Genomic DNA, 14446 nt, shown 5'->3' with positions numbered 1-14446 from the left:
CGATTGTTTACAGATCACCACTATAGAGCATGGTGCAAAAAGAAACTCCCTCACTCACAACAGTTCTAACACCTTCAAATATTTTTCTCCCACAGGTTACTTCACATATGACTTCCTGGACATGATCTACAACAACAAGATCTTCAAGATGTGGGAGGTCACCCTTCATCATTTAGCTGTAAGTCTGGCTCTGTAGACATAGCATGGGCAGAAGAGGTCAACTTGCATTCCGTGTGGTGTTTCTGATTCAGAATAGGCCCCAGGTTCTTTATCTGTCTTTGGGCAGATTAAAATGAAGAGCAAGGGCTTTGCCACTTTAATTTGGTTGGTTGTGTGTTGTCGGTTGTACCCATTGATTAGACTGGCCAAGATTTGATGATTTTGATATCGCTAAACAACTGTTCAACATTCACTCATCCATCTAGGACATCCCTGTGGAATAGGTCATCCCTTCGTATATTCCATGTTAGATAGGTGATCTTTCTTGAGTATACTTGCTAGGAGAGCCCTAGACCGGATAGGTCGTTCTTGTAGGTGCCCAGATAGGACATTCTTGTAGGATGTCCTAGACGACTATGCTTGTCGTAAGAGGCAACTAACAGGATCAGGTGGTCAGACTCACTGACTTGGTTGACACATGTCATTGGTTCCCAGTTGTGCAGATCAATGCTCATGTTGTTGATCGCTGAATTGTCTGTTCCTTGATAATTTACAGACCGCCGCCATATAGCTGGAATATTGCTGACTGTGGCGTAAAACTAAACTCACTCACTCACTCACCCAGATAGGTCATTCTTGCATGATGTCCTAGACTGGATATCCTAGATAGGTCTTATGGGACTTGTTAGGCTTCATAGGCCATCTTTGTGTGGTGTTAAGTCTTTGTTTAGTAGAAGTCACATTTTCTCAGTACCTTGTACCTGAAATTGAATTACATTTGTGACATTGCACCATTATTGGCTTGCTTTTCAAGAATGGACCGATGTGTACCAAGTTCAATCTGTTTCATATCTGTTGAAGTAGTTTTGTGTAATCATGGTAATGTTTAGTATAATACATAAATACTGAAATGTATAAATGATACAATATAACACACACATACTGAAACATGTCATATGGTAACCCAAACACTAAACATTTGTAATAATATATTGAAGCATTCGAGTTTATGGACAACAGCTTTTTCTTTATTGCATAGAGCAATGTTTTCAAAGTTAATTTTGATAAAGGTGTAAGAATGTACTCTGAAATGCTGCACTGTGGAATATATATTTATCCTTAAACTTGTATGCTTCATTTTTAACCCTAAACTTTCAGAATGCCTTCTTCGTGTGGCATATTTAGAAGTTGATGAAGGAAAAAACATTATTGATGAACAACTTCTTTATTCAGGTGATGCGATGTTTCAATACACATTCAATGATACAAGAAAAATGTTTCAAAACGTTGCATCACCTGAATGAAAGAAATTGTTAGATTTTTGTCCTCAGAAAACCTAAAGGCAGGAGGGAAATAAATAATGTAAAAATGCCACCAGTCAAAGCAAAAACCCTCCTGAGTTTCCTTAACTCTTCCAGTTTTATTACGTCAACTGAACACAAGTTGAATGAGTTTAGGTTTCATACTGATTTCAAGAGTCTTTCACTAAAATCACATTAACATCAGGATGTTATTTTTTTATTTTTTTATTTTTGTTTTCTTTCTTATTCTTGAAAAATATGACTGGCGGAACCATAAAAGCAAGAAATATAATTGGATTGGCCTTACGTTATTTTAGAATGTCGATCAACTACTGTGTATATTTCCAGGTGATCTCCATGTTCTGGTACAACATGCATTACCGAGTGGCTATAGCCTTCAACATGGTGGCACTCCTGGCCGAAGTCAACTCCTTCTGGCTCCACTCCAGGAAGCTGCTGCAGATGATCCAGATCAGTTTTGAAAACTGGTTCTACAAGTTTGTTGCCTTCATGAACCTTGTCACATTTGCTATATTTCGAGGATTGTCCCTCGTGTCCATTACCATTGGGATGTGTTTCTGGTACGAGCGGGTGACTGTATTATATTACTTCAGCCTTGGGTCGTCCATGGTTGTCATGAACGTTATAAACCCCATTCTCTTCTGGAGGCTTTTGAAGAGTGATTTTCTACGGCCAAAAAAGAGGGAGCCTAAAGTGGAAAAATTTGCTGTCAATGGCCATGGGAATAACAATGTCAAGGTCATGCATGAACATGTGAATTAATCATACAATATTGCAGTATTTTAATATCATAATGTTTGTATGATATTCTGGTGTCAAAATGAATGGACTATTTTCTGATGTCATGTTACATTTGTGAATCATACTTATGTTTTTTATCTCATATGCCGTGATGTGCCCACGAGTCGTCGAAACCAGGTTTCACGAATTTAATAAGCTTAACCTTGTTGATAGGTGTCTCTTCTGCAACTAATGCCAGGATTAGATTCTGTTTCAAAACTCCAAGGCTCAAGATCTCATTCAAACTCAGAAAATTAAAAATTGTTTGTGATGCAAACATATACAATACCTTGAAATATTTGTTTTTAGTTCTTTTAGATATCCTTCTGATTTATTCAAGAAACGGTATTCTTATAGTTTTAAGTGATATTTTGCTCTTAGAAATTTTGAAGAACTTATTTTTTAAGCATTTTAAAGGCTTTTTAAAAAGAAAATTGAATTAAAATATTTCACTGCGTACAGAGACAATAGAATATAGTGCAAACCGTGGGTTCTTTACTGTTTTGTTTGCAAGTTCCCTACTATTCAGGAAGGGCTGGATTTTGCAGTGTCATTGTCTTTAATTGATATGTGGTCTGTAATCTCATTAAAATCAGACATTTCACTTCTATATGATAACTGTCTGTGTCAAGAGATGATAATACCTCCATGGACTGTTGTGTCAGGTGAAACCTGAGTGAACATTTGCCGTCCAGTCTACATGAAAGATGCACGAGTAAATCAGATGTTAGGTTTGTAAAACAATGCATCATTCTTCACCACTTTCATTGAGAAGTATACTTTTCTAAACAAAATAAAACCAATATAGGACTTTAATATTTCTGATTGTGGACCTGTTTGGGTGACACTCATATGATATATATGATATGATATCCCACAACTGTAATTCTGTGACGTTTATTTTTTCTTTTCAGAACTGACTGTTTGTGATCATTTCACAATGCAGAATAGCAGAATAACTTTCTCTGAAGGGATCATTGTGGGCTTTGGTACTACCGAATGCATACAGGGCTTGATTTAGTGCTTTGTTGGTTGCACTGGTGCAACCTAATATTTCAAAGTGCAACCTAGTTATTTGTCTAACTTGCACAAGGTGTAAGTCAGTTGTTGAGAAATAAATCATTAAGTGTACAATTATAGGCATAAATATGTCAGCATATTTTTTTCTGAACTTGGAACAGCTATGGCACCGAAACTCTGCTATTCATAGACATGTGTCAGCTATGACACTCCTGTGTCTCTGTTGCTATGGTTTCATGGGTACTGCATTAAGGAAGCATGTTTATTGCACCGAAACCTTGGACATTTTAACACACTATGTTGCAACTGGAATTTGGCTGATGCAACTGGGTCTTTATCTTAGGTTGCACCTGGTGCAAGCAGGTTAACATTTCTTAAATCAAGCCCAGGTATGTTTCTGCATGCTGAAATGTACGCTAAACAGAGGCAAAATACTGAAATATACCGGCTACCCTAAACGGCTGAAAATTCCATATTCCCTTGTCCAAAACTGAAATTGGTTCATGTTTTAGTTCTGTTAGTATGATTATGAAATATTTGTTACTTCTGCTGTATTGCAATCGAATACATCTCATATGACAGTTCCGAACACTGGAATTTCCTTGTCGTAGGGTATTTTGTATTTTTCTGTATTCCGAATTTGGCCAAGGTCCATATCTCTAGTTCCCATGCCGACTTTGACTCCTTCACCTTCCCTTGATGGATGTAGAATTTGGGGCTTCGATAGTAAGTTGCTGATTAGGAGGACTCTGTGGAGGCTTTTCAGTTTTTCACACGAGTAATCACAATGGAGTTGCAGATGCCAGTATACTAGATTTCTAGTATGCTCCTCAGGACCTTGGTGTGTCTGTGCCTTTCACATAAAATGAGACCTGTCTGGGGACTGCATACTTTAAGACTGGCCATTTGTTTACTACTTTTTATATGAATATGATGGTATTCTCATAAACTATGTTTCACGACTTTCATTATTTTGATAAATGTTGACATATCACTCTTCCATCAAGAGTCATTGGTCTTTGTGAGTTAGGTGAATACAGTTCTCGACATGTGGTCGTACTGTTGATAGTTTTGGTGCTTTCTTCAACAAGAAATCATATTTACTAGTATTAGTTGGTCGACAGGGTTGGGAACATCATATCTACATTGTCTATTTAGTATTCGTCTGCATTACTAAGTCAGGAATGCCATTTTGTGGCCATGGCAACAGGGGAGATAAGAACATGAAAAAACAATCGCTTCTGCAATCTGCCAGCTTGTCAGTGAGTTTTCAAGGGAATTATCATTTGTGAATGAATTGCTGTGTAGATTTTAGTTAAGCACTACATTATTTACTATAGGCAGAGATTGTTTAGAAATGGAGTTTAAACCAGTCATAAGCATCATAGGTGATAAGATTTGCAGTAGGCTTGGTGGCATCAATTAACTCTACTGAAATTCGTTCGAAACATTTTCTTGTTAATGGTTTTCTAGAATCCTTGAGGAGACTAGCCACGAAAGTGACTGAACAGCTATTGAATTTTCTGTGTTTAATGTGGATTTAACAGAAGCCCATTATCAAAGCAAGATTTTTTATGTGTCTATACTATCTATTCATATTTTTCTACATACATGACTAAGTAACCCAACCCAATCAAGGAATTAAATCTGTGAAGGTGTTGCCAAAACGTCCTGAATATTTCCTGCAGAATTAGTCCTTTATCAATTATAGATTGAACTCAGATTTCATGAAATTAGTGATGAATATATTTCAGAGTCAGTATATTTGACAAGTACATTTTTTGTGGTGTCAAAGGTCATTTGATGATGTTCAAAGATAGTTGAATTAGTGGCAAAAGATATTTTCTGTGTGTTCAACCTTGTCCACCATGTCATCTGATAAATTCCTCTGATGTCTCAAATGCCATGCATTAGAGCCTTCTGAAATGTACTTCGGAACACTGATAAAAGCATTGCAGAACTAAACTCAATAAACCACTCACTTTTGTAGTATATTTTGTAGTACCAGTGTTGTATAAGTTTCAGAGAATATCAAAGTTTCATGTCTCTTTCATCTGTGTCCATTGGCTAAATCTACTTGTTTTTTTTTGTTACCATTTTGCACACTATCGATTGGTACCAGGTCAAGGTCAGTTAGAAAACAGCAGCCCAAATCCCTTGGGTTGTAGGTTTCATGGACTGCCCTTCTTGTTCATTTGTGTCATATCTGGGCTCTCTTTCCAGTGAGTTTGTTAGTGTCACTTCTGTATTCAACGTGGCACGACATGCCATCTCTTGAAACGTAATTTGCCATGCTTGTATTACTGAAGTATATTTTGAATTTTTGAATTATATTGTCATGGTCAAATCTTTCAGAAGCTGAATTAGCCCAAACTCTTTCCACATGAATGAGAACAGCATATAGCTTTGTGTTATAACTATGCTTGTGTTTATTAGGTTTTAATTCCATTGATGTCATTTGTATATTCTGATACTTGTTACCCTGAGAAATCTTTGTTTAATGCTGTCTGATTTCCTGTTACCTTGGTTACTTGTAGATAGAGTTGTGTACATATTGTGTCAATAATTATCATGCTGAGGTTGATCTTGATAACAATATTGTCTTATTATTGCTGAATGTAGTCCAGCCGCGCCATAATTCAATCTTTCAGGGATGATTGTTCTATTTTTTTGTCCTGATAGAAACAAAATGAAGTCCCCAGTGTTGGTGTTGTTCTACTCACGTTCAGACTTGAAAGTGTGTTTATCAGTTGGTAAATACCACAATGGAAGATGGCACTTTAGCTGATGTATTTGTTTATTTTAAAGTCTTAACTGCTACTTACATGCTGAAAGTTGTCTGTTTTTCTATCACAAGCAGTGATTTGATTGAAAGTCTTGTTCTCGAAATATATTTTGTGGATTGAATGGAGTTATATGTTCCAAGCATGTGATGCTGTTATTGAACATGAAACTCGCACATTGTATCCTCGACATGTCATGAAATGGCTGCTGTCTAAGACTTCTCTAAATGACTAATTTATGAAGTCACCACTGACATAACTTAATGTGTTTTAGAATGTCTCCTTTTCATTATTAGATATTTTCAGAAATGATAGAGTCTTGATCATGAGATCATTATTTTTTAAAATTAAACAAATATTGATTTTTGAAAAGAGAAAAAATAGAGAAGACGAAAGTTGTTTTAACATCAGTTATGTTATTATTGATATCTTGCTTTTGTTTTCTGTATGAAAGTTTTTGAATTGTCACACAAGTTCATTTGTACAGATGAGAGAGCCGTTGGTGTATTTAGGAATAACAAGATCGGTCTTGTGGAAAGGTTTCCAAGACAGATGAAACTGCTGCAATGGAAACTATGTATATTCACTTTTCAGTCGCACAAAATGTGGATTTTGAGTGGTCACGTGAAATGGAGTTGGACACAATGATCATGGTGACCATTTTCAAAACAATTAAAACTAATGTTAGTGTGAGTGTTTTGCTGAAAGAATATTTACTACATTTAGAAGAACGTTACTTTCATAAGCAAAAAAATATTATTTTGAGAAATATGAGATTCGTTTATGGTTGACATATTTTGAAAATGTCAACCTATTCATTACCAGTGTGTTAACTCTTCAAAACATATGTACATATATGACTATATTTATACACAATATCAAGATAATTTCTATTTGTAAGTCTTTACTTTGATGTGCCTTTGACATTAGAAATATATATATTGAGTATCCAATTTTGCAATAATGAGAATATGATAAATGTTGTTGATATTGAATCTAGTAGTTTAGAATTGTGTAGGCTACATATTTAGTGTTGTAAGATAAAACTTTATTTAAGGTCTTGATTCATTTTGTGGTGCTTATGAAGTGCTCAGGCTGGCTAGAATGATTGCTATTCGAAAACATCATTGATAGGAAGAATTATTAATGATATGATTGTCGGTATGAAAATTGTGCTATTGATAATATCATGTGTAAATTTGTGTAAAGGACCGTATTCATTGACTGCTTCTAAGATCAAACATGGTCAAACATACATTTTACATCTATGACAGTAAATGCCTTGACTTGTGGTCTGAGACGTCTGCAATTAGGAGCCCCATTGTGTGGGTCGGCATATGTACAAAACATACTATTTTGACTCAGATTTTAATGGTCAAATAGTCTATGAGATTGGCTTGTCTATAGTAATGTACAGTAATGATTATCGATATCTATGATGTCTTTCAATGGCCAGCCCCAGTAAGTACACATGCTAATATGCCACTCAACTTTTCGAAGTGATTCTCTGATATGTGAATATATAGAAACACACACTTGACATAATATGAACATCAGATTTGTGTAGAAGTTGAAGTACATATATAAAAAGGAATAGTTTAATATGCTAGGATGAAATAAACTTATCTGGTTTTGCAGTGAAATGGTTCCTATTGGATATACAGGGTTTGTCAAATACACAGGCCTGCGTAATAGATAACATGTATATTTATCCATCGTGTTGTCTCTCAGTTCATTATCAAATCTGTCCTGGATGTCATATTATTTTCTGAAGTGTGTCGCCTTGATCATAACATGCAAATTCTTTTGAATTGTTGGGTATCAATGACCTATCAAATTGATTCCTGTTAATCAGAAAACTTGTAGGAAATTAGTTCTTTTTGTTTCATGTCATGACATCTTTGATACCATCACCTGTGCTTGTTTGCCTATTCAAATTTTGCAGACCATTTATATTATTTCACAAAGACAATTACCATATATTACCGTAGATAAGCCAAATTTTGAGGACCGAAAAGGCTATTTCTAGAAGGGTGTCCGACAGATCTATGAGACACAATTTCACGAAAGTATTTTTCAGGTCATCAGTGCCCTGTCAGGACAATCTTACAGGTTAGCGGTACATCTGCCTGTAAGTTCACGGTAAACACTTGCTTTCCCAGACCAGTTCAACCCAACCAGTCAGTTTGAGGTAAAATTAGTGGTGTGTAAAGAAATTACATTTTTCTTTATCATGTATAGAAATGACAGAAGCATCAATTTCATCACACGTTAGTGACTCTATCAGACACAACTAGGAACATTTTATAGAAATAAATTTATGCTCCATTATAACACTCTGAAAAACATGAAACTGAAACAGCTATTTTGGGCGATAACTCTTTCTTTTCTGCTTGTATAATTATGACGATTTGTAGAGTGCATGTTTTTTGGAGGATAACATATATATTTAGTTTGAGCACTTGGGTATTTGATTTGTCTGCCACATGTTCTGTTTTTCTAGTGTTTTTGTATTTTTGATATCTCTTTTAACTACAGGTTGTATGGAGCTTTGGTGTTTCTATTTCTATTTTTAAGCATGGCTGCATCGGCGACCATATTGAATATTTTGAAAATATGTATTCTTGGCTCTTCGAATCATCATGAAATTTTATAAGCAGCATGAACATTTTTTTAAGTAGTTTCATATAACATGTATAAGTGCATCTGCGTATGTGTGTGTATGTATGTGTATGTATGTGTGTGAATTTTACCATTGTGTTTACTATCTTCTCTGATTCTCCTGATGAAGATGAAGAACTGATGATGAACCATGCAGGTTCCACTGGCATACATCAGTTAAAATATGTCAGTAAATTTGTCATAAGTAAGATCGTTTGTTCCTTGCATGTTTAGTTGCCCTCGACATTGTCATCCTTAATGGTATTGCAGAATATTTATATTTCCCCTTCAGAAGTTTTTGCACAAAATTAACCGGTACCTCATCACAGACATTTACACCTACGCTGGTAAGGTTGAAATTTGTATAAGTGTTTAAACTTTGAGCGCTAAGGACCTTTTTGAGTCTTGTTTTATTGTGAAGTGTCTTGTAATTGCTAAAGTATTCAGTTCATGTATGTCAGCATTATCATAAGATTATGGTGCAAGGGGCATTGACTTAGCATTTTTATATACTCTTCATAAAAAGTAGGGCATCTTCTTTTGTTTCTATTTACAATTACACATATTTAGGAGATGTATCGGAGTCAATCAATGTTGATATGATATTATTGAATGTTTTGAGAGTTCATCACCATTTGTACTTCCTTACAACCATAGTTATTTGGAATGTAGTCGCTTTTGAAACATGGCTGGTGTATGGTTTGTAATTTGTATGCATACGATTTTCATTTTAAAACAAATGACTAGAAACAAACACTTAAAAATGTGTGATGCACGATGAGTGTCAAAATTAATGTTCTAAGTGATTTCTTGACCTTCTTGAAAAAATGTTAAAATCAAGAATGGGACCCCATGCACGTGTATGGGGCTACTGCGTTGTGCACTTGCATATCATGCATTGTGTTTAGGGGTGGTAATAGAGGGAAGTGATGGTGCGTTCATGAGATGTCTGTCCTTCGAAACGTTTCTTAACGTTTACACTTCCAGTACAAATTGAAAGTTCATTATCCCCTACTTTTTTTAAGAGTATATAAGCTTTTTTTTGGAAGCATGTTTAGAAGAGTATACATTTCAGGGCTTGGCAAGATGTGCCTTAGGTTTAATGAGTTCGATAAAAGCTGATGATACTGCTTAACAAATTGCCAAAAAATACTAGCCACTTGGGAGGGTTTTGATTCTAGATTAGTAAGTGGTCTGAGCAGTCAGTGGTGGTTGTAAGAAACCATTTTGGTGAATGTTTGGCAGTGAACTCTGCCCTGAAGATCATAGTTAGAATTTATCTCCAGTAAACCATTCTTATCATGAAGGCCGACTAATGGGATTGGATGGTCAGACTTGCTGTCATGGTTGACAAGTTATTGTATCCCAATTGTTCAGATCCATGCTTGTGCTGTTGATCACTTGATTGTCTTGTCCAGATTCGACTATTTACAAACTACGGCCATATAGCTGGAATATTGCTTACTGTGGCGTAAAACTAACATCACCCACTCAGATACGCTGAAGACCAGTTCTTTGTGTGATGGGCAGTTTCCTGGTTCAGAGTCAAGTACTTGTATTTGTTTCTCAAGAAAAATTCTTTTAGGCAAACAGATCTATGATAAATACTGCAGCAATCAAAGATGCCATTCCTTCCAATATAATTCACTTGTGTGAAAAGTAGTGTAGTAAGTAAAACAGTGTTGTCAAGCATGAACTCAATCTGTACTTGGCACAGGTCTAGCTTTTCACAATTGTATTTTTTTCACATAAATCATTACTGTAACAACATTTTTTCCTAATTTAATGTTTCACTGCCACAGTGAACACACAGTGAAACTTATAGGATGTGTGTAATATAATGTAACTGTTTAATGTATTTTTCCGAATATACTATAGCAGAATTATTTTGTGATGATGGTAGAATAGTTCATATTGTTAAACTAACAGTTTCATATGTTTGAGCAGAATCAGAGTGTGTATATTTTATCTTGCATAGCATTTTAGGATTGCTGATATTCCGGCATGGGTTTATCAGCATAGTGACATCCACTGCTGATCAAATGCTGACATTTCCAGTCTTCAGTGTTTACTAGCAACATTGAATAGTGGTTATGTTGTGTTTGAAACCATGGTCTTTCATTTTGTGCCCAGTAGAGCAAGGGAGGTAATTTGTTAAAGGGAGATAACTAATATGATCATGGATTCTCCATTTTCATGTTTTCACAAAATCAAAATGTAGATAAAAAATTACACTTAACTAAAATTAATTTCATTTCTATTATGTGATTAAAATTTTAAGATGTATTCTTTGCACTTTCATTTGTCAAATCAGTTTGATAGCCATAATGTATTGTACAAAGATTTTCATGAGATATTGTAGTTATTATCCTATGCTGGATGAAGATAATCCTTTCTCGATGAATTTCCAAAGTTTGTTCAACTTTCTCCAAATTCTTTCTTTCTTTGACAAAACTTCAGTGCCTTGCAAGAATGTTATTAAAGTTTTGGCAGTGAATCCAAATATGCGTATTTTGTATTTGTTGATTGAAAATATGTTGACCTAGCAATATTCCAGCAATGACATGTTGCCTAGTGGGAAATCTTACCAGGACCTTCAGAGTTAGGAACTCTTGGAGCACCAGACTGTCTGTTACTCTAATGGATATACAGTAGATACCTTTGGATATTAGTTGTATTGTTATATACAGACGAGTGTCGTTAATCCGACATCACCCCTTGCACGGAAAATTGTCTGATTAATGAGGATGTCGGACTAAAATAAATGAGACTAAATTTTGTTTATTCAGTTTGTTACCAACAATAACATCAGATAAAGCTGATTATCGGAGATGATTACACAATGCCATTTATGTTACAAAGGATAAACAGAAGTTGGTTTAATGAGACTTGACTGTGCCCTGTAACATATCTACCCTTATTAAATCCTGTCAGTATATCTGAAAATACTTTCTGTTTTCAAGGTGATTGTTTTTTCAGATCTGTAACAGGTAGCTTATTTGTTTTGAAAATAAGAAACTTTTGTCAACATTTCACATCAACATTGCTGAATATTTTATACAGCTTTAGTGGTGAAGCTATTATGGGTAGTAGCGTTGCTTTCCTTGCTTTAGGTCTGCATTGAGTGTAATGATAATAATCATCATCACTAGTGGACATGTATTTATGTTTGTATGACAGTATCTCTGAATATGTAGTCAGGTCATTCTGTATTATGAATGCAGCACATTGTTCATAAAGGTACTCAAGTCCTATTGTTGTACTTGAAAGTATGTTGCCATGGTTACTGGAACTAGTTTTATAAAAAGTAATCCTGAACATGATAAGTCAAAATGTTTTCGTGAAGTAGAGGTGTTTATATTTATATTTGTATTTGGTTCTGTGGAACAAGACAACTGTCAAAGTCACTTTGTTGAAGAGCATGCAATTTACTGTACTCTCTGTTAATGAATGCATTTGGAAGTGTTGATTTTGCAAAGGACAAACATGTTGTCAAGACTTTGATTTACATACAAAAAGGTTTAATTAAAAAGAAAAAACAGCTATAATATCATGTCTTTGTGATATTTTTTCAGTTTAATTCTGTTGCATATTTTATGTACAGTTTTGCTATTGGAATCAGTTAATATACATATTCTTTCATTTTTTTTTACATGGCCAGTCATTGTAAGTGTCAAGTGCTGATTTTGAAAAACTGTCTATTTTCTTGAGATATATAATGAAGTTCCATTTCTGTAGGGTTCTCATGTACATGTGGGTTTGTTGCTGTGATGATTGAAGTGGTTTCACTGCACAGATTCAGAAGGCTGTGTGTGTTATTGGCAGGTGCTTGCGCTGTTTGTTTTGTATGCTTCATTAAAAACATGTTAGTCAAGTAGAGTTTTATATGTCTTTAGTCATATTTCTTGTACTGCCTTGAAATATGTTTTTTGATTGATTGTAGCAACTCTTGACGGGTTGAGGCCATCACCAGCTGACTCTTTGCTGTTTACAGCTCATTATACAGAACTTTGTTAATGCCAAGTCTTGGGTTTTCTATGTCATATGACCAGTCCTCGATTTCAAATATTAATGTGAAAACTTCATTCTGTAGCAATAATTAGGATGAATAAGAATTTTATGATTAAAATGTCTTATTTTCATCACAACCTTAGAAATATTGTAGAATGTGTTTATTTTGGGGTTTGTATTGACAACCCTCCCTTCCTTATGTTTCAAACACCTTTCAGTTTGGTTGTTTTGTGACTGATCAAAGTTTTTATTAGTTTTGTAAACTGCTGAATCCACCTTTGCATCATATTTTTCAGAAACATAAAAATTCATGCAAAGAAATGAAACCCTTAAAACATCTTGAATATCACACAATCTTTATATGCCTATATTTAATGGCAATAATGCCATTACCTTGTAAGTCTTTGCATGAAGGGCTGAAGTTGACTCTGACAGTTTTCAGATCTTCCATTGCTGCAGTCTGATAGGAGAGGTATATTTTTGCTCAACTTACTTGTAACAAGATGCATGACATTTATTTTATATCAGATATTTAGCATGCCCTATGTGCAGTTTGTGTTGCTGAACAGCTTGTATTTTTGTGTCATATTGCCTATCCCGTGGAGTTTTTGAGCTGTGTACAAATTTCTTTGTATATTTCTGTCAAATAAAGTATATGCGTTTTTCCTAATCCTTTGTTTTTCTGAGTTGTGTCCCTCAGCTGCCTTGTCAGTATTTGCTAGTGGTTTCAGACTGAACCAGATGTGGAGGGATCTTTGATCCGGTAGTTCACCTGGGTGCAGATATTCAGGACTTTGTCTTATTGGGTATTTCAAAACATGTCATGTCACTTGTCAGCTCTCTCACTCACTGATGTCTGACTGAAGACTATATACTACTGCTGGTATGTCTGACCCAAGGACACAGTACTGCTGGTATATCTGACTGAAGGATATACATTACTCATGGTATGCCTGACTCAAGGACACAGTACTGTTGGTATGTCAGACCGAGGGTTATACACTACTGATGGTATGTCTGACCCAAGAACACAGTACTGCTGGTATATCTGACTGAAGGATATACACTACTGCTGGTATGTCTGACCCAAGGACAGTACTGCTGGTATATCTGACTGAAGGATATACACTACTGATGGCATGTCTCACCCAAGGATATGGTACTGCTGATATGTTTGACCGAAGGATATACACTATGGCTGGTATGTCTCGCCCAAGGACACAGTCCTGTTGGTATGTCAGACCGAAGGACATAAACTGCTCATGGTATATCTGACTCAAGGACACAGTACTGCTGGTATGTCAGACCGAAGGATATACACTACTGCTGGTATGTCTGACTCAAGGACACAGTACTGCTGGTATATCTGACTGAAGAATATACACTGCTGATGGCATGTCTCACCCAAGGACACAGTACTGCTGATATGTTTGACCGAAGGATATACACTACTGCTGATATGTCTGACTGAAGGACACAGTACTGCTGGTATGTCAGACCGAAGTATATACACTACTGCTGGTATGTCTGACTGAAGGACACAGTACTGCTGGTATGTCATACCGAAGGATATACACTACTGCTGGTATGTCTGACCAAATGATACACTGCTGCTAATATGTCTGACCCATGACATTTCGCATAAGTGAAGCGTGTGTAAAATATTAAAGGTCTGGAAATTATAAATGAAAATCCGAAATGACTGATCAG

At 35.5% G+C, this 14446-nt stretch overlaps 1 protein-coding gene across 1 annotated transcript in view; it reads left to right on the top strand.

Annotated features, from left to right (window-relative positions):
* LOC137297742 (TLC domain-containing protein 2-like) overlaps nucleotides 1–13406 on the top strand; it is a 29265-nt gene extending 15859 nt beyond the window's left edge. The window contains exons 3-4 of the mRNA XM_067829685.1: nucleotides 96–178; nucleotides 1809–13406. Of these exons, the coding sequence (XP_067685786.1) occupies nucleotides 96–178; nucleotides 1809–2243 (518 nt within the window). The 3' untranslated portion in view covers nucleotides 2244–13406. The remainder of the gene's footprint in view (nucleotides 1–95; nucleotides 179–1808) is intronic.
* Nucleotides 13407–14446: the final 1040 nt, after the last annotated feature.

This window comes from Haliotis asinina, chromosome 1 (genome assembly GCF_037392515.1).
Source record: "Haliotis asinina isolate JCU_RB_2024 chromosome 1, JCU_Hal_asi_v2, whole genome shotgun sequence".
In the NCBI taxonomy this organism is placed as follows: Eukaryota; Metazoa; Mollusca; class Gastropoda; order Lepetellida; family Haliotidae; genus Haliotis; species Haliotis asinina.
This window is presented reverse-complemented; position numbering and strand designations above follow the sequence as displayed.